The sequence below is a fragment of the Aspergillus saccharolyticus genome (assembly GCF_003184585.1).
Source record: "Aspergillus saccharolyticus JOP 1030-1 unplaced genomic scaffold BP01scaffold_2, whole genome shotgun sequence".
Lineage (NCBI taxonomy): Eukaryota > Fungi > Ascomycota > Eurotiomycetes > Eurotiales > Aspergillaceae > Aspergillus > Aspergillus saccharolyticus.
The window spans coordinates 1270307-1290431 of NW_020290612.1; the positions used below are offsets into that span (position 1 = coordinate 1270307).

A 20125-nucleotide genomic window follows, 5' to 3' on the forward strand; every position below is an offset into this window, starting at 1 on the left:
AGTTTAAGAATGAAAACAATTTCGATTGAACAACACTTGATCCATCGAAACAAGCACCATATCTAAAGATGGATAAATGAGATTTGTACATAACTAGTAGTTATGACAGTACTGGTAGTTGGTAATGATGTAGAGTAACTACTGCAGTGAAGCCGAAGGAAAGCCGCTTGACCGCCTTTTCTACCCATGTGACCTGCACTGATTTAACCGTGTCGGGCGCGGCTTCATGTTACTCTCCATGACCGAGTCCCATCCACTGCCATCGTCCTTTTTGACCTGGCTAATCTAATCTTATCTCAGCCCCAGTGAATCCCGTCAAGCTTCTTTTTTTTTGCCATACTGCTCTGGAATCCCATCATAATCCTTGATGTGAAGGTCGGAAGATCGTTTTGCCATATCTGGGAGATGAAGGCGCATCAACACCATGGGCCAAGGCTATTCTCTCACCACCCTGTCCGCGGGTTCGGCTGGGATCGATGTTCCCGAGTTATCAGACTTGGCGTATGAGAAGTCTATGGGTGGTGGCAGGTTTATGAAAAGTATCCGAGCCAGACAACAAAATGGTCTCGTCTTCGTAAAGGTAATAATGAAGCCTTATCCCAGTATGAAACTGGAGCTATACATCAAGGCTATTCTTCGTGAGTTTGATGGTCATGATCAGCTTGTGCGCATGCGCTGTGGCTCTAACACCGACGGTAGGGGAGCGCAAGCTGTTGGCAGATGTACCCAATGCTCTGAGTTACCAGAGGATACTCGAGACTAGTACCGGTGGTTATCTCGTGCGCCAATACATCCATAGCTCTCTCTATGACCGTATGAGGTACGTCTGTTGAAAGCCTGCCACGATGGCATGTTTTTAATCATGAGCCACAGTACGCGCCCGTTTCCCGAGGAGATCGAAAAGAAGTGGATCGCCTTTCAGCTGCTCTGTGCACTGAGAGATTGTCATTCTCTTGACGTTTTCCATGGCGATATCAAGACAGAAAACGTTCTAGTAACGTCCTGGAACTGGCTCTATCTTTCTGATTTTTCCTCCTCATTCAAGCCCACATTTCTCCCAGAGGATAATCCGGCGGATTTTTCTTTCTATTTCGATACTTCAGGCCGTCGGACCTGCTATTTGGCACCTGAACGGTTCCTTGAGGCTGGTGAAGAACCTGGAAGCAGACACGTCAACTGGGCTATGGACATCTTCAGTGCTGGTTGCGTCATCGCCGAACTCTTCCTAGAAGCTCCCATCTTCACTTTGAGTCAGATCTACAAGTATCGCAAAGGCGAATATAGCCCGGAACATAGCCAGCTGATCAAAATAGAGGATCCAGAAATTCGTGCTTTGATTCTTCACATGATCCAGCTTGAACCCGAGTCTAGATATTCTGCGGAAGAGTACCTGAACTTCTGGAAAAACAAGGCCTTTCCAGAATACTTCTACAGCTTCCTACATCAATATATGTCTCTTATGACAGACCTATCGTCGGGTAGGGCACAAATCGAAGCAGGCTCTGCCACTCGAGGAGAGGCCGATGACCGCATCGAAAGAGTTTACCTTGATTTCGACAAGATATCTTACTTTCTTGGTGCCTCACCAGCAGCCACTCAAGATCGGTCTAGTCGCAGTCGCCCCAAGCTTACGGGCGATACTTTTCCTGTGGAACTAGACCTTCCGCACTACAGTCCTACGACGACCAAGTCGCAGCCACAAGGAGATGATGGGGCGCTTATTTTCTTGGCCCTTGTTGTCTCCAACTTGCGTAATACGTCCAAATCATCTGCCAGAATTAAGGCCTGCGACATTCTGCTTGCTTTCGCCGAAAGACTGTCGGATGAAGCCAAGTTGGACCGTATTCTTCCTTATATCATGGTACTTCTCAATGATCGTACAGACACGGTCAAGGTAGCTGCCATCCGTGCTCTCGCTCAACTGTTGGAGATGGTTCAGGTTGTTTCCCCCGTCAATGCCTATTTATTCTCGGAGTATATCTTCCCGAGGTTGCAACCTTTTGTGCCTAGTACCAATTCCAACCCGAGTCGACTGGTTCGAGCAGCATACGCATCGTGCATTGCCTCGCTTGCACACTCATCGCTGAGGTTTTTGGACATGATTCAGGCCTTGCGCTCTGACACGCGGCTTCCGACCCTGATACCAGTCGGTTCAGAGCCCAGGTGGACAGAAGATGCGACCTACCATAATCTTTACGACGTTGCGAAGCTTGACCTGCTGGAGTACTTCGAGGCACATACAAAAGCCCTCTTGACTGATAGCGATGCTTCAGTCCGTCGTGCCTTCTTGGGTTCCGTGTCGGAGCTTTGCGTATTTTTCGGCAACCTCAAGACTAATGAGGTGATTTTGAGTCATTTGAATACCTATCTCAACGATAGGGATTGGATCTTGAAGTGTGCCTTCTTTGAGGCAGTGATCGGCGTTGCAGCTTATGTCGGTACTACCAGCCTAGAGCAGTACATCTTGCCTTTAATGGTACAGTCGATGACTGATCCTGAAGAGTTCGTGGTTGAAAGAGTACTGAGGTCGTTGGCAGCGATGGCTGGTCTCGGGCTCTTCCAACGCTCGACTACCTGGGAGTTGATTCATATTGTAGTTCGCTTTCTGGTGCACCCGAATGCCTGGATTCGCGAGGCGGCTGTCCAATTCATTGTCGCGTCAACCAAGTTCTTGTCCCTGGCAGACAAATACTCTATCCTGACGCCGCTTGTTCAGCCGTTTCTGAAAGTCAAGATTGTCGGTTTTACGGAGTGTGAACTACTTGACGCTCTCAAGCGACCACTTTCAAGGAATGTGTATGAACTCGCATTCGTTTGGGCATCGAATGTGGACAAGGGCCTTTTCTGGAAGGCGACGGCTCGAGAAGCGAGCTTTGCACTTGGCGGGGCTGATAGTACCTTTCCGAGATGGGCTCAAAAGAGCTCGAGACTGTCCATGAGTGCGCAACCAAGAAATGAAGAGGATGAACAATGGCTCGCTCGGCTGAGGAACATTGGAATGGGGCAAGAAGATGAGATGAAATTCCTCGCCCTCAAGGAGTTTATTTGGAGAGTCATCGCTCGCCAATCGAAGGACAGTGACACGGGCACATCGCCTCTGAATAGTGTCGTAACCTTGACTCAATACGGAGTCACGCCACAAACCGTATTCTTTGACAAAACGCAGAATACCCGATCTCACACAAGCTCCCTTGGGACCGCAGAGAATGCTAAAGCAGAAGACCGAAGGCCACACACAATCACCGATGCGTTGCTCGATGCCTCCACGTCCATTGACAATAGGCCTGAGTCTCGCCGGAAACATCTTCGTTCGAGAAGCCAATTAACTGACCACTTGACTATACCTCGCCCGATTGCTATTAACAATATCAGATCTGAGAACTCCCCTACTCCCTCGCCAATTGCGTCCTCTCCAGGGGCTGCTGGACCTTCCTCATCACCTAGTTCTGATGCCGAACGCAGAGTATCGGAGGGTCTTGAAAGTCCGGAGCAAGACAGCTCGCCAACGCCCACTGATGCGGAGAATCCCACTATCAAAAGACTTGTCAGCGGAGTACAAAGGAAGTCGAGCGCCATGAGTTTGCTCAATCGGAAGGACTTTGCAAAGGCGTATGCTGAAACAGGCACCAGTCCTGCGAACGCTTTTGGTAAGGTCGACCTTCCTTCGCAGCGCGAAGACGAACAATCAGTCGCTTCGCCCACGCTCCCTGTCAGGACAGCCCTACACAGTCCACAGCAGTATCATGCCAATCACTCCTACGCTGGTAACGACCCAGTGGTGCTCCGCCTTCTTGACTCGGTTTTCGCGGAGAACTACCCCACTGACCTCTTCGACCTTGGGCCCTACGTCAAGGACGTCGATACCAAAAAGCCAATCATGAAAGCTAGCGGACAGGAACCCAACAAAGTGTGGAAACCGACTGGCGGCCTTGTGGCAAGTCTTGGGGAGCACAGTGGACCTATCAACCGTGTGGTAGTCGCTCCAGACCATGCTTTCTTCGTCACCGCCTCTGATGATGGCACTGCAAAGATCTGGGATACGGCCCGCCTCGAGAAGAATCTAACACCGCGTTCTCGTCAAACATACCGTCACTCCACCGAAGCGAAAGTGAAGTCGTTGACATTTGTCGAAAACACCCATACTTTCATAACTGGGGCAAGTGATGGCAGCATCCATGCGGTCAAAGTCGACTATCATAACGCTAATGGGAACATTCGCTACGGGAAACTTCAGCTCGTGCGCGAATATCAGTTATCCCCGGCTGATGATGGCACCGTCGAGTATGCTGTCTGGATGGAGCACTTCCGCCCTGAAACACAATCGACGCTTCTGATTGCGACTAACACATGCCGCATCCTAGCCCTCGACATGAAGACCATGCTCCCAGTCTATTCTCTCCAAAACCCCGTGCATCACGGAATACCAAGCACGTTCTGCTGTGATCGCAAGCACAATTGGCTTTTGATAGGCACAACACATGGCATTCTTGATCTTTGGGATCTGCGCTTCCGTGTGCGACTGAAGGCCTGGGGTCTTCCCGGCTCAGGCGCCATTCATCGGCTCCAAGTTCACCCGACCAAGGGCCGTGGGCGCTGGGTCTGTGTCTCTGGTAGTGGTGCTCATGGCAACGAGATTACCGTCTGGGACATTGAGAAAACCCGGTGTCGCGAAGTATACCGAGCCGATTCACCAGGACTAAACGCCTCCGGACCCAACGGCACTCAAGCCGACAATCGGCCCCGGCCATCCTTCCTGAACGCACGGGACTATGAAGCCTGGCACGTAGAAGGCGACCGACCGGAAGGCATGCTCAGTCGATTCGCAATGGAAGGGCTGGCCCCGGGGCTCTCCGACCACCCCGCGGGACACTCTCCATCCAGCGCCCCCGCCGGCATCTGTGCTTTTGCTGTGGGTTACGACTGTCCAGACGACGGCCGTGACAGTAGCACTCGATGCGGATTCATCGTCTCGGGGGGCTGCGACCGCAAGATCCGCTTCTGGGATCTCGCCCGGCCGGAGCTGTCAACGATCGTCAGCGGACTCGATGCCGTGTCTGCCGACGGTGGCGCAACGCAGAAACCCCGGTACGAGCTTTCCCAGCCTGGCCCGTCACTTCTGGTAACTACGGAGCACATTCCTAATAGCTCTACCTCCTCCTCGAGCGCCACGGGCAGCAGTAATAAAGGCGGCGGTGGTGGCAGCAGCAGCAGCAGCGGCAAGAAGGGCAGCAGTAGCGGACGATTGCCCCGCAGCACGGTAATCAGTCTCCAGCAGCAGCAGCTCCTGAAGAGCCACTTGGACTTCATACAGGATGTCGCGGTGATTCGAGCGCCGTATGGGATGGTGGTGAGTGTCGATCGGGCAGGGATGGTGTATGTGTTTCAGTAGACTATCTCTATTTCCGGCGACAAAACAAGGTAGTTAGTCTTTTATTTTTTCTTTTTCCTTTCTCCGAGAATTGATCACATATCAAGCAAGTGCCTGCAGTTGAAACGTTTTCAAAATCAGCCACACAACACGATAACTTAGGGGCACATCTCTGAAACACCGAGTCCGAGGGTTATTTCGTATTCAAAAATCCGACACCCCGCAACAGTAGGTCTATCGATCCATCATATGCACCTATGAAAAAAAAACGGCTGCGACCACGGTCCCCTTCCCCCTCCCAACGGTCAACATATGTAGGCCCCAAGTAAGTTAGGGATCGCGGGCGGTCCAAGCGGGGTGCTGAAACGGGGCCCTGCAAAGGAGGGCCCTAATCGCTGCTTGTCCTTTTTCCCAATTAAGGCGAAGAGTAGGATCCCGGGCGGCCTGTACTTGTGTACTTTGGATGTACGTACAAGGATTGGACGAGATTCGACTAGGTGCTGAAACACACTAAGTAGGTCACTTAATCATTGGCATCTCCGTCGATGGGCTGATTTATCAGGTTCCATAGGGGGGGGGGGGAGGAGGAATGTACTTTGTTGAATGTACGTTTGCAAGCTGAGTCCTTGGGCATGTGGTGACTAGTACTAAGTGAATTTGCAGTTTTGAAGGGAAGTGTTGAGCACAAGCCTTGGAAGGAAGGTTAGTTGTTTGCGGTGTATGGAAGCGATGTTGCTACCTCTCGTGAAGCCAGAGAAACGAGAGGCTGCTAGTTAGTTCGACAGGCAGAGTGCACACGTCTTGGGAAGGGAGAGAGGAAAGGGATCTGTACCGTAGCGAGGTGCGTGGACTGGTGGTACCCTTACTGAGTATCTTCCCTCTTCGGAGCTGGAGGCTTGAGAGCTTTGTCAGTTACCATAGTTAAGTGTTGCCAGTTAGTTAGTGAGTGAGTGTAAGGAGGGTCAATCTGCCCTACCTACTGTGTATTAACTTATGTCTGTTTGTCTAGTAGTGTCTGCTCCGTACTCCCCTTTTGGTTGGATCATGTTACAAGCAAGACATTCGCTCTGGCAAATTAGTCCCATCATGTCTACCGTAGGGTAACTACTGTCCAGTGTAAGATTATCAATCTTATGAATTCCAGCCCAGATCGCCAATTTCCTGCAGAGGATGTAGGACAAAAGTACACTATCCTACCCTATCCTACACTATCCTACATACACTGACGAAGGTCCAAAGGGATGTGAACTAGGGTTTACGTCGCAATTTGCCCCTCTGGCCAGCGAGAAGTAATCCCGAGAACTCAGCCAGAGCTGGTGGGGCTGGGAGGGGGGTTTTCTTCGGGAGATCATGGGCGTGTGGACTTCAGGTTATGCGATGCGATGCAATGCCAGTAGGAGGTTTGCCTCTTGTAATTATGATTCGCAGGTCGTATATTTGTGACTGGGGTGGAGCTCCACGCATCCACCCCACGCAAGGGGATCTTCGCTGAGGCCTTCTAGAACAGGAGCGTGGCCGGAAAAATAGGTCTTGGAAGAGAGTACTCCGTAAGGACAAAAGAGATTAAGAGCGTTAAGGAGAAGGGCGGTTTCTTTTGGAGGATAATATTTTAGTTAAGTTAGTCCAGGAAGTATTCCGCCGTAGGTGGTGGTCCAATTCAAATTATACACTGTGTGTGCCACTGTGCAATGGGATCTGCTGGCAGACGTGGCTAACTTATCGTCCGCTGTACGTAACCAGAGACTATTTAACTTACTCACATACTCCGTACATAAGGGACCGATAGATTCCCGCTCATGAACCATGGATGGCTGAGATGAAGGCCAATTCCTCCTCACCTCCGGAGCCTCTATTTTCTGTGCTCTCCAGTGGACCCGTTCGCAGGTACGGAGGGAATGAAAGCGAAATTGCGGTGTGTGCGTTTTGTAAGTTGCCTCCCCGTTGCCTCTTTTCACCTTCATCCGCACTGTCGAGATCCAGTTTCTGGAGGCGAAAAAGAGCTGTCGGCAATCATGGACCTCGACTCAGTATTTATTCTACTCGAGTGCATGCTTCACCAGCTCGGTTGATCATATCAATCTGCGGTGTCCAGCGGATTATCGCGGGCGGACCGTCCGATCCCTCAATCATGACCCTGCGATCGCTGTCACCCTCGACACACTCACGCTCTCTCGATCCGTGAGTGGATGGCTTCAACGTTAATCGACTGACAGGTAACTGCTAGTCTGCTACGGAGTGCATATCTCAGGGCTGTCAGTCCCAGCTCCTCTTACCGAGTCCGGTGGTCTGGATTGTGAATTGACTCGAACGGTGGAGCCGGTAGACCCAGCCGTCGGCAAGCGAAACGAAACTGCCGCCCGCAGTTCATCATGGGTTCTCGCCAGACTTCTCGCATCACCTCGAGCTAGTTATCTGCTTGCTGGGAAAGTGGCGGGTGCAATCCGATGCTATGTCGAAAAATGACCAATTCTCCATGCACCATGCCCTTTTCGCCAAAAAAAGACTGGCCATCCGAGTGGTAAAATAGGATTTGAGGGCGAACTGCTGCAAACCATGAAGGGAAATGACGATCATCCTCTGGCGGAGACAGGGATGACTGATCAGTCAGTCATTGACCTGCAGGACTGCACTTTTGACAGCCCTTCCCCCCGAATTGCGTGCAGTCGATTCAAGGCTGTCGTATGCGAGCTGCCAGATGATATGTCTTGGATTCCAAAGAAATCTCCTTTCTGCTTCATGGCTTTACCGAGGACAATTACTCCGTAGAACGAGAGAATTGATTGTCGACCGAAAGAGATAGACATGTTTTCATTGGTCTGGCCTGGGACCGACGGTGCCCCTCTTTACCTACCGGTACCTCCGTAAGAGACGGGAAAGGGGCAGCGCTGTTCCTGACCTCTTCTGACCTTGTTGTGGCAGTGGTTTCCGTTCGGGAAGGCCCCATGGTCGCGTGGTTGAGACTTCCGGGCCGATGAATACTTACCGTAGCTGGTGTGGTCTTGTCATGTCCACGGTGTAGCCATACTTACGGTGTATGCTATGGCAATTCAAACTGTCAACTCGGGGAGAGCTCGCTGCCAGGGCAAATGAATCTCCTGTCAGTTCTAATGAGAATAGTGCATTATAAGCTTCTCCTTTTCCCCGCACGGGACACAAGCAACGGTTCCCGGTGTGCAGCCTCGTCTAGGACAGATTTCACCGGAGTGAGCGAGAGAAAGAGAGAGAGAGAGAGAGAGAGAGAGAGAGGGGAATTGGATTAATGCTGTAGAGCTCGCCTCTTGCGCATCACACCTTGCACTAGTGAAGGTGTATTGTTGTAGGTCTTGCTGCGCAGACATGAAGGGAACAATAGCCAGCACGAGGAAGTGGAGATGGAAATTTAGTGGCTCGGAACTAAAGAGCTTTAGTGGGTTGGCTTTTCATCCACCGGCGCAGGAACAGCACCGGCTGTCCGCTTGTTTCCGCAACCCCCTTTCATACTTTCTCTCCTCTTCCCTCCTCCTCCTCCTCCTCCTCCTCCTCAGGGTCAGTCAGGATTTGAATTGAAGTACGGAGTAAATCAAGTTAATTTATTTATTATTTTTTTTTCCTTCGTCTTTTTCTTTTTTTAAACCTTCTCTAAAAGACCAATTCTTCTTCCCGTCTTCATCCCCCTCCCCTCGTCTCCCTCATCTCCCTTCTTCCCTCCTCCTCTCTTCTCTCTTCTCTTATCCTCCTCCCTCCTCCCTCTTCCCTCTTCCCCTCACTCGAGGATCAGGTCTATTCCGTGTCAGCACCACCGCCACCACAACCACCACTACCACCAACCACCCTTTTCCCAGGGGGCAAAGCAAAGAAATCCCCTTGCCTCCAGTTCACCTCATCACTTACATATACACATGTCTGACAATTGAAGACGTGCTGTATCACCTGGGAAATGTCCATCGTTTTGAGTAGTGTGTTTGTGTGTGAGCAGTAGCTGGGACCGAATCGTCCGATCTCTCTTTATTATCAATCGCCTCTTTTTTGCCCCTGATCGGTATTGTCCTTCCTTCGGCCTCAGCTTTATCCCTACGGCTAGCAGTGCTACCTATCTTCCACTCGCACTGGTCCGGCTTGACTACTCCATTGCGAGCGCTCATTCCCTTCTTCCATCAAACTACTCTATTCCCCTCCTTTTCCACCGTCAGATCTCTCGGAACCTGCGGTTTGAGAGACTTTTGCCACCCCCGATCAACAGAATTGACTGGTCAACTTCGTGCAGAAGCTGAAGAACAGCTCACATCTTCCCCATCGCGACATAGCATAATACAACCTCCTCAACCGTCAAAATGGGCCCGTCTCTGAGAGACGCAGCGTCTTACGCCCGTCCATCGACCCGCGATCGGCCTTCGACGCGCGACCAAAGCGAAACCTCGCTGGTCGTCCCTAGTCGCACCTCTTCACTTCACTCGCGCATCACCCAACCAACTGCTTCTCAGATGAACGCCAAACCCACTCAACGGACCCCTAAGACTCTCACCCATGCCTACATGGTCTGCGGTGTCGGCCGCGAGCCTTCCCAATGGGTTCGCGCCCCCGCCCCCGCTCAAGGCAAGATCGCCCACATGAAGGGAGCCGTCAGTCAGTTCTGGTTGCCCGAGATTCTGGGCAGCAGCCCCCGGTTAGAACAGGACAACGAGATCGCCAAATCCTTGCATGCGGCCATGAGGGTATGTCAGCAACTTGTCCTTAAAGATACGGTACAATGATGGTGGATGAGGCTAATAGACCCTAGGCTTGCTTCCCCCACGATGTCGAGATTTGCACCGGCAAGACCCAGCCACACTGTGTACACCATGCTTTTGTCCTGCAACAGGATTCCTCGCATACACTCTACGGAATTGCGCTGCGGGTTTGGTCCCGCGCCGACGACAAACGCGCCGAAACCATTCGCGAGTTGCGTAAGAAGACCGAACAGGATTTCTATGACAACCCAGAGGAGATTTACTGGATTCCCTACTGCTTGAGTTTCCTCTCTCGCTATCCCTTGTACGATCTTCTGGGCGACTATCTGCGCGGCATGTGGATTCATTGGAACAAGGCGACCAACCTCTTTCACGCTGAAGAGGTCTCGCGCATCCTGAGCTTCCCCGCCCCTCGTCTGAACGACCTCGTCCGCATCGATATGAAGGACTATGCGCTTTGCTACCAATTCCCCTCGTCTCCGACCGGTTTCCAGAACTTCTCCATGTGGCCTCTATTCACCTGTCTCTCCATTCCCAACATCGTTGGTGTCATTGAGGCAGCTGTATCACCTACTCGCCGGATCATCTTTGTCAGTCACTATCCGGCCATGCTCACGATGGCTGCTGAAACCATCCGGTACTGCGTTCGCATCTACGAATGGAGCGGTCTCTACGTGCCTATGGTTCACGCGCGCCACGTCAAGGACTTGGTCCAGGAGCCCGGCCCCTACATCCTTGGTATCACCGCAGAGTGCCGCTCCCTCTTCAACGCTCCTTCAGATGCCTTGGTCATTGACCTCGACAAAAACTTTGTTCTGACGTCGAGCCCGCCGAGCGTTCTGAGCTCCGGTCAACGCACCAAGTTCATCAACCGCTTGACTCAGGCTTTGAACGGTGATGTCTCGCCGTCTGGTGTTCCCAATCACCTGCGCTCCGCCTACGCAGGTGGCAAGCTCATCCCCGCCGGTCAGATCATTGTCATGCGAGGAGAGGTGGAAAGTATTCAGGATCCATCCTGGTGGAACCAGGATGCGATCATGAGTGTCATGGATCATGTGTGCGAGAAATTGGTTTGTGCCCCTTCTTTCTTTTCCTCATCCTACACGTACTAACATAGAGATTAGGGACGCAACACTGGCATGAAAGCGATTTTTGGTGGCTCGGTCAAGAAGCCTCTGATGACCAAGGTCTCTATGAGACATCTCAACGAGATCGTGCGTGAGAGAAACCAATACTCTCGGGATGCCATGGAGGCCTGGCAAGATTTCATCAACCTGAAGGGTCGCATGGACACGGAACTGACCAAGGTCACTAAGCGCAACAACTTCTTGGTGGAGGAGCTAGAGACTTGGAAGCAACAGGTATAGTACTACATAGTTCGTCCCACGCGCGAGCACTGTTCTAACTTCACATACAGTTCCTCAAATTCCAGGCCTTTGCCGAACAACTGACCAAGGAGACTTCTGAGCTCAAGGTCAAGATTGAGAACCACAAGCGCGAAAATCGTCGTCTTACTGGCCTCATTGATCAGCAGAAGGATGATGTGGCTCGTCTTACACTGCGCCTGTCTGGCACAGAAAAGCAGCGCGACGATGCCCTCGAGGCGTTGGTACTGCAACAAGAAATTGCCGAGGAATTGGAACGCGAACGGAAGCGTAACCAAAAGGAGCTCGCAGCCCTCCAGCACAGCAACGCGTCCCTGGCTCGTCAGCGCGATGACGCGCAGCGGGTGGTCCTGCACCTCCGCAGCCTTATCAATGGCCAGACCCACCACATGGAGCATATCGTTCGCTCGATTGGCAGCTCTGCTGAGCTGTCCGGACTCGCGGAGAAGGAGACGATTGAGGAGACCAAGGAGGTCGAGGTCGAGGTCGAGACCCCCAGGGAGTCCGCAAGCTCGCGCTCATTTGCTCCGGAGCCCGTGAAGACTCCTCTTAGCGAACCAAGCTCGGACCTAGAGCAACATCTCCTCAATATTGGTAAAGGGCACAATCGTCTCGCGCGTTTAAGTATAACTGATGTTGCAGATCGCTACCTGCGCGACAAGACTGATGCGATCTCGGATATCATCCGCAGCATTAGCGAACAGTGCGCCGCCGCCGTGGAAGGCTTGCAATTGGCACAGGATGCCGAAGATGATGACATTGATGAGCATGGTCGGACAACTCCCTCGGGTAATCGCCTGAGACCTGGGGTCCACGATGGACTTCTTACGCCTGCGGGAAGCGAAATGGGAGACGGCGATAACAATTCGTTGCACCCAAACGACCGCCATTCCAGCGTACCTCCGACGCCGGATTTAATCCACAACCGGTCAAGCACTTCAATGTCGATGATTAGCAGCTCGACATTCCCTGAGAGGTCGAGTCAGCAGTATGGAATCGGGGAGATTCCAACTCGGATAGTTGAGGACAACGACGAACGCGTCCACGAGACGCAGGACTTCGATGATCACTCTGACGCTGGAACATTGTCGAAACAGGCCAGTGAGGATCTCATGCAGTCGAGCACGCCTAGACTGGTTGTGTAACTGCGCCCGATCACTGACATAGCGTCTGGTTCCAATGATCGTGACACGACATCTGCTCTTCTACCGTCCCGTTTTATTCAGAGCGAGTTGCAGCCATGCTTGGTTCGTTTTTCCTTCTTCTCGGTGGACCTCTCACATTTTGGCCCCGGTTGGTCCATGATTGGACATTTCTCCCACGATTCTCTGCACCGGTGTTCATCTTGTTGATCTCATTTTCTGCTGGAAGATATTTTGGATCCTTGCCATTTTTGGTAGATCATTCTTGAGACCCCTCGATGCCTTGGGTTGCTGTTTCTTTCTTTTTTTCCGACTTTATACCACTTTTTGTTCCTGGGACTTTTGGCTGTCCCCGATCTTGATAGTACAACACCTTGGCATCCAGCTCCGGAGCCGACCCTTCTTTCGCTGAACTTTCCTACTGTGTCACTTACCTGTCTCTTAATTGCGTATCATTTCTATCCTCTGGCAAAGGCTGCTTGAAGCTGCCGCGCGGATTTCAATATATATGGCTCAGCCGCGTCCTTGATCGTGCCGCGAGTGCTGCGCGGGTCATCTCACATTAATTGAACGGTTTTCCAGAACTACTTATTAATTACACGAACTCCTTTCTCCATGTTCCCATGTCTTAGGCCAGTTTGCCCGGGACGAATGGGTGACCAGCACTCAGACCGCCGCAAACCGCCCACGCCTGCCCGTTGACGTAGCTACTCTCATCACTGCCCAAGAACAGGGCGACTCGCGCAACTTCGTCAGCGATTGCACCCCGCTGCAAGGGGTTCAACTGGCCGAGCTTGCGCTGCGTACCGCGGGCGCGCGCCGCGTCAAACATCTGCTGCGTCATCCCCGTCTCAATCAGCCCGGGACAGATGGCATTGACCCGGATCCCGGTCCCCGCCATCTGGAAAGCGGCCGTTTGCGCGATATTGATCACTGCCGCCTTGGAAGCCGAGTAGTCCGTCGAGCCCCCATTGGACCGGAGACCCGCAATCGATGCCGTGCAGATGATGGAACCGCCTGGGTAACGCTTCGTGGATGACGTCTGCTGCATCGCCGTGGAAGCATATTTGACGGCGAGAAATACGCTGCGTGAAGATCGTTAATCGATAGGAGGCAAAAGGGCGACCCCCCTCGCAAGCTTGGTCCGCTGATCTCCCTCACCCTCCCAAAGAAACAACACCAAGGAAAGAAGAAAAAAAAAAACAAGGGGAAGTAACCCACCCAACAGTATTCACCCGCAACGTCTCCGCAAACTCCTCGGCCGAGATATCCGTCAATAGCTTCTGCTGCCCCACGACGCCGGCATTGGCGAAGAAGATGTCCAGCCGCCCGTGCTCTCGGATGGCGTCTTCAACGACAGCTTTGACGGAGGCTTCGTCGGCGGCGTCGAATTGACGGATGTGAACTGTAGTATCCGGGTAAAGGGACTCGATCTCGCGCTTGTGCGTAGCGAGGTGGTTGTCCAAATAGTCGCACAGGTAGACGGCTTTGGCGCCGTTGTGGGCGTATTGGTGGGCAGCGGCGCGGCCGATGCCGGTGGGGGAGTTGGCGCCTGTTTAGAAGGGCTGTCAGTGTTGAGATTTAGGGGTGCGGAGGGGAGGGGTTGTCTGGTGGTGGTGGTGGTGGTGGTGGATGGCTTGTGGGGTCTACCCTGTGTATTGTATTGTAGATGGAGACGTACCGGTGACGATAGCGACTTTATCCTTTACACGACTGCGATAGGCGTTATTCAAAAGCTTGAAAAATTAGGACTGGAGTATGGGTGAGGGTATAGGTAGTTATACGAACGGGCCTACTGAGTCGGGGGCAATGGTTCGGATCCGGGGAATGTCTTCGAAGGTGCCGGCGTCGGGGATGCCTTCGACCAGCTGCTGACTGAGAGCTTGAAGACGGCGTTTGGCAGTCATTGTTGTTTGTTTCTAGGATTTTAGATACTTTATTGGAAGCGCAAAGGGTAGGGTAAGCAGAAACTGAGCTTGAAATGTTGCCAATAAATACGGAAAGGGGTGAATCCCCTTTGGTCTTATAGATGAGCAGCTGCTCAGCTCCCCGCGGCATTTCCGCCTACATTTTGCGGAGAACCGAGGCTGGCCGGTGACTCTCACGTGACCAGATGGCTGGCCCCAGGCATATGATGACTCAGCAGTCACATGGGTTGCTGCAGCCACACGTCATGCCTGATGCTCTCCCAATACATTCCACTCGAGACTCGCTGCGTTGCCCCGTCCATGATTTTTGAATTTTTTCCTTCTGCTCGTGCTTCCACTCCTTCTTTGGCTCTCTGAGGCGGTCTATGCTGTGACTTGCAGCTCAGCGTGCAGCGTTTTAGTACTACATCCCCATTACGACATTCCTGAACACTCTTACAGATGAGAAAAATCCAAGACGCACCGCACAGCTGATACAGTTGCACGAGAGACCACCCCCCCACTCCCCGAACAAGGCTTTTAAACCAGATTACACCCACTGTTCTGGCCTGAATTTTCTTCTATGGTTTCTCTCCGTCTTTTGTCCGAACCGAACTAGCTAAAGGGAAACACAAGAAAGAAACCTACATGAAGACCACAGATCTGCAGCCCTCCTGTCCTGTTCACCGCCCCAGCAGCTATGGCGGAGTGCGAGATTCCTCCAGCCCAGACGGCACCAGCACCGACACCAGTCCCACGTCGCTCGTCTTCGCGAACCTCCTCCTCTTCCCGACACAGCCAGAAGGCTAGAACCGTCCGCGCCCGCTCCCAGAAGCGTCATTCCGCCTCCTCCAGCGCGACCACGACCGACCTCACCTCCTTCCCATCCCTTTCCCCGCCCGACCGCTCCGTGGACGGCTTCCTCGGCCAACCGGCGCTCAATCGCGCGCTGACGAACGCGTTGCTGGACCGCGATAATAGCCTCACCGACATTGCACACACCGGGGACACCACACGCGATCGGAGAGCCACCCTGGCCAAATTGACGAGCACCTCATCCACCCACAGCGCGTCGGGGCGCGCCGCCCTCTTCGGCGACTCGGTGCCCATCCGGGACTTTCCCGGGGCGCTCCACCTGGCGGACGATGCACATATTGAACGTCTCATCGCGACCACGGGGGCAGTCAAGCTGGTACGGCAGTTTGCACGGGACCTGGCGCAGCGCGATGCGGAGATCTCGGCACTCCGCCAGCGCGCGGACGCGCGGGAGCGCGAGTTGAAGAGGATGCTGCGTGAGGTCTCGGTTTCGAATCAGGACATTGAGCTTCGGCTGTATGCCCTGGAGAATCGGCCCGTGAACCCCGAGAGTGCGAGGGATAAGGAGAACGGCTCCGCGACTGCAGAACAGAGCGGGAGCTCGTCCTCAAGTGTGCATGGACTGATGCAGCAGGCGATGGATGAGGGGTTGGGGTTGCATGGACCGGAGGAGATGGGCACGGAAGCGGGGCCGGAGAATGCGCAGCAGGCCACGGTTCGCGCGCCACAGCGTTCGCTCGAGAGTGATGCGCGCTCGGGCCACTCGAGTCTCGACTCCAATTCGAACCGCAAGCGGCAAAGCTCGATTCGGAGCTGGGGCGATTTCATTTTCGGCGGCACCTTGGGCAGTCGGAAGACGAGCCGCGCCAGCAGTGTGATGAGCGGTGCCGACGAGGAGACCCAGCGGCCTCGGAATGCGAGTAACCCGTCAGGCCGCCGCAAAGCTCTCGACGACCAGCTGTTCCAACCTCCAGACGAGCCAAGTGGACCCGGGGCGGCTGAGGTCGTCGGACGGCGTCTCGCGGCAGCTAACGGCGATGATGCTAGTGTCCACTCGCGCAAATCCTCCAAGTCGCTGTCGTCGTGGACGGTTAAGTTATTTGCTGGGAATGCGCAATCGAGCAAAGATGAGGCGAATGCGGAGGATGCACGCGGAAGAGCTCTGTCGATCAACCGTGACGCGAGCAAGGCTGCGCCGCCCGCCACCTCGGCAGTGGCGGCCCTGAAGCGAATCAATAGCAATGTCAGCATTCAAGGTGCGCCGGGACGGTCCCCTGGGCCCAGTGCCTTGTCTAAAGTCAGCCAGGCGGGTCGGAGACAGGGCTCGTCCAGTGTCTCCCAGGGTGCGAGCTCGGAGGCTGCCACCAAAAATGCCACCAATCTCGGGCCTGTGGAGATGGATGCTATTCTGCCGCTCGAGTCTCGACCTCCGACCCTGGCGAACATTTACAACAACTACCAGTCGGGTGATCTATTGACAGACCGGTTCGGGTTCATCTACGATCAAAGTCGGAAGAGGCGACAGAGGGAAGCTAGCGATCTGAGAAAGGCCGGCCCGGCGGGCAACCGGCTGAGCATCGCGGAGACCCTGAACAGCCTCCGCAGTGAGGCTTCGGATGGAGATGATGGCTCTGAATATCGAAGTCTACTGCAATCCAGCACAGGCAACAGGTCTTCCCCAGCGTCTTTATCTCCCGAGAATGCTGAAGCTGGGGCTATCGCGGTCGGGCGATGGCAGGATTATTTGGTCGTGCCAACGGCGCCGACTGAGTTGCTTTCACACACCCCGTCCGCTGGTCCCATCATCTCCCTGACCACTGCCGGCGACACTCAGCCTCGCAGTACTGCGGTGGCCATCGACAAGCGGGGTTCCGTCTCAGTCAGTCCCAATGCTCAACCATCTGCGTCTACCTCGGCAGTGGTTGCCGATCGCCCCGAGTTTGCCGGACTGTCCTCTGATGAGTCTGCTGCACTGGCTGCCAATGAGAATGAGCCGGTTAAACTGCTGCTCGAGCAGCTGACGGATCTTCACGACTCTCTACAACGAGATAGAACGGTGAGATGGAACGAGTTTCTGCGCAAAGTGCGCGCCGAACGCCGGAAGGATGGGGAAGCCGCGGCCGCGGCCGCTGCGGCCTCGGACCGCCCTTTGCAGTCTGTCGACACCCCCGAGGCGTCCTTGGCGGATGGCGAGATGGTGGGTATCTCTGGGCTGGGTAACAAGGGCAAAGTCGGCCGTGCTAAATGGCGGGAGTTTCGGGCTCTTGTGCTTGGAGGGATCCCCGTCGCTCTTCGAGCCAAGATCTGGTCCGAATGCAGCGGGGCGTCCTCGATGCGGGTGCCTGGGTACTATGGTGATCTAGTCCGCGGGATCGGTGGTACTGATCCCGATCCTTCGGTCGTGTCCCAGATCGAAATGGATATCAACCGGACGCTGACGGACAATGTCTTCTTTCGCAAAGGCCCCGGGGTGGAGAAACTCAAAGAGGTCCTGCTTGCCTATTCTCGTCGTAACCCAGAAGTCGGATACTGTCAGGGAATGAACCTGATTGCCGCCTCTCTGCTGCTCGTCACACCCACCGCTGAGGATACTTTCTGGCTTCTTGCGTCCATGATCGAGGTCATTCTGCCTGAGCATTATTACGACCATGGTCTGCTCGCGTCTCGTGCGGATCAGGTGGTATTACGGCGGTACATCTCGGAGGTTCTACCCAAGCTGTCAGCGCACCTCGAAAGCTTGAATGTTGAGCTGGAGGCTCTGACTTTCCAGTGGTTCCTTTCCGTCTTCACCGACTGTCTTTCTGCCGAAGCGCTGTATCGGGTGTGGGATGTCGTCCTATGTCTTAACGTGACCAGCTCATTCACTCCCACGAACGCCTCGGCATCGACCGTCCGCGACAGCAATGATGCCAACTCCACCAATGCGACCAACGTCTCCAGCAGTGGCAACGGCGGCGGCAGCACCTTTTTGTTCCAGGTCGCTCTCGCATTGCTGAAACTGAACGAACAGCAGCTTCTCACGACCTGTTCCACGCCCGCCGAACTCTACACCTATATCAACCATCAGATGACCAACCACGCCATTAGTATCGACGGCCTGATTCAGGCCAGCGATGCGCTGCGCAACGTCATCCGCCGAGAAGAGGTGGTGGCCCGTCGCGCCGACGCTCTTCGGGAGATGCAGGAATTTCCGGGGGGTCGCCCAGCTTCTGCCGCCGAAGACACTGGCAGTCAAGATGCATGAAGCCGTCGTCAACTGGCTCCGTCCAGACGACCTGTAACAATCCAATCCATGTCATATTACAAATTGCATCCATTCCTACAGAGCAGAAAAGAGCGAGAACAGCATTGCCCTCGCCCTTTGTTCTTGCTGTAACGTCCATTTGCCTCCGAATTACGCTTCGTGTCTGCACCTACCGACTCATTTTCTGCACAGCTCGATACCACCATTAGATATGTCTTTCATTGTGAGCCCTGGGTCTTTGCCTTTGCATCGTCATTGTTTCATAGATTGGTTTACTTTTGAGTGTTTTCTTGGAGTGTTCGGAAAGACCTTATGTTACTTATTCCACGAAGTTGATATGCTCGATGCTGTGCTTTATAGACTTGACCTGATCATTCATACCGTTCACTCCTTCTCTGTCCTTTTTTTGGTAGTTGAGTTCAGCAAATGCATGGCCGGTGATTTGAACGGAATTGAAATACCCATTCCTTATCCTTATCTGGTTTCTGAATGCACGGAGCGTCACTCTTGGACTCCCTGCATCTTGACAAGTATCCCATTCAAGGCCTGGCCTTGAACTATTTTCCAGAAAGAATTTCTTGATTTCAGCTTTGGCTATTGTAACGCCCTACCCACAGTACAGCTACCGGCATGTCCCCTACGCAAATTGTGTTTGCAATGTCAATCCTTCACTTAGCTTACGCACCACACTCCTCCATCTTGAATTCTCGCCCATACACGGGCATGGTGGTATGTACTGGACTGGACATACCGGACCCAACCGACCCAACCGACCCAACAGAGACAAACAGAAACAACCACTGCACGGCAACTAGAGCAAACAATTACCACTGGAGCACACAGCCTACACTAGACAGATGGCTGCAATCCGAAATTGAAATCATGTAGCAGTCACATGCCCCGCAATGCACGAGAGAAAAACAGTATAAGTACCACGCGGGCATAGCGCGACTGACTTGGGTTTCTCCACTAAACCACCTAAAGCTAGACGTTTAGATTAGAGGGGCGAGGGCGAGGGGCAAGGGCGAGGGGCGCGGGGCTGTGTGGCTTGAAAGGGGGTTTCGGGTGTGGAGTTGGCTTCAATCGCCAGGTTTGTTCGGTGATAGTTTTACGTTAGACTACCTGGGTGAGGTGAACATGTTCATGGCAATGGGCCCGGGGACATTCTCAGAGATGATGAATGAATGTTTGCAATGGATTGAGCTGGACAGTACTGTGTATATCACTGGGTAGACAGATGGATGTTGTAGACTTACTCGCTCACTCACTCACTCACTCACTCATTCATTCACTTGCAAGTCAGTAGACGGCCTGGATGACTCGGGCCTGGGACCGAACCACAGATGCAGTGTGGCCCGCAGTGGAGCATCCGCGAGACTAAAAAAACCTTAAAAGTGCTACTCTGTATGTATGTATGTATGTATGTATGTATGAGGGACAGGGAGCTCTCTCTACTTCGCATTCCGGCTACTGTAAGTTTCTCCGCACAGTACGAGGAACTCCAATGTACCTCATATACTCCGTATGCATTATTCTCGAATGCTGTGCTACCGCATA

At 53.4% G+C, this 20125-nt stretch overlaps 5 protein-coding genes across 5 annotated transcripts; 4 read left to right on the forward strand and 1 right to left on the reverse strand.

Annotated features, from left to right (window-relative positions):
* Nucleotides 1-253: 253 nt before the first annotated feature.
* On the forward strand, nucleotides 254-5475 carry BP01DRAFT_332587 (ubiquitin-binding serine/threonine protein kinase VPS15). The gene is made up of 3 exons (XM_025573100.1): nucleotides 254-638; nucleotides 700-820; nucleotides 874-5475. The coding sequence occupies exons 1-3, from the start codon at nucleotides 425-427 to the stop codon at nucleotides 5387-5389; spliced, it is 4851 nt and encodes a 1616-aa protein (XP_025435511.1). The 5' UTR covers nucleotides 254-424; the 3' UTR covers nucleotides 5390-5475.
* Nucleotides 5476-9678: 4203 nt separating this feature from the next.
* Nucleotides 9679-12604, forward strand: BP01DRAFT_379096 (DENN (AEX-3) domain protein; the record flags this gene model as incomplete). The annotated part of the gene is made up of 4 exons (XM_025577122.1): nucleotides 9679-10059; nucleotides 10125-11144; nucleotides 11199-11435; nucleotides 11492-12604. The coding sequence occupies 4 exons, from the start codon at nucleotides 9679-9681 to the stop codon at nucleotides 12602-12604; spliced, it is 2751 nt and encodes a 916-aa protein (XP_025435512.1).
* Nucleotides 12605-13148: 544 nt separating this feature from the next.
* Nucleotides 13149-14618, reverse strand: BP01DRAFT_420469 (SDR family NAD(P)-dependent oxidoreductase). The gene is made up of 4 exons (XM_025579465.1): nucleotides 14390-14618; nucleotides 14283-14314; nucleotides 13823-14153; nucleotides 13149-13686 (listed from the first exon to the last, which is right to left on the reverse strand). Exons 1-4 carry the CDS (start codon nucleotides 14506-14508, stop codon nucleotides 13230-13232), a joined length of 939 nt encoding a protein of 312 aa, XP_025435513.1. The 5' UTR covers nucleotides 14509-14618; the 3' UTR covers nucleotides 13149-13229.
* A 213-nt stretch (nucleotides 14619-14831) lies between these two features.
* Nucleotides 14832-18966, forward strand: BP01DRAFT_352995 (TBC domain-containing protein). Its single transcript, XM_025574064.1, has one exon. It carries the CDS (start codon nucleotides 15209-15211, stop codon nucleotides 18566-18568), a length of 3360 nt encoding a protein of 1119 aa, XP_025435514.1. The 5' UTR covers nucleotides 14832-15208; the 3' UTR covers nucleotides 18569-18966.
* BP01DRAFT_80116 (uncharacterized protein) lies at nucleotides 18584-19205 on the forward strand. The gene has a single exon (XM_025580117.1). It carries the CDS (start codon nucleotides 18780-18782, stop codon nucleotides 19122-19124), a length of 345 nt encoding a protein of 114 aa, XP_025435515.1. The 5' UTR covers nucleotides 18584-18779; the 3' UTR covers nucleotides 19125-19205.
* Nucleotides 19206-20125: the final 920 nt, after the last annotated feature.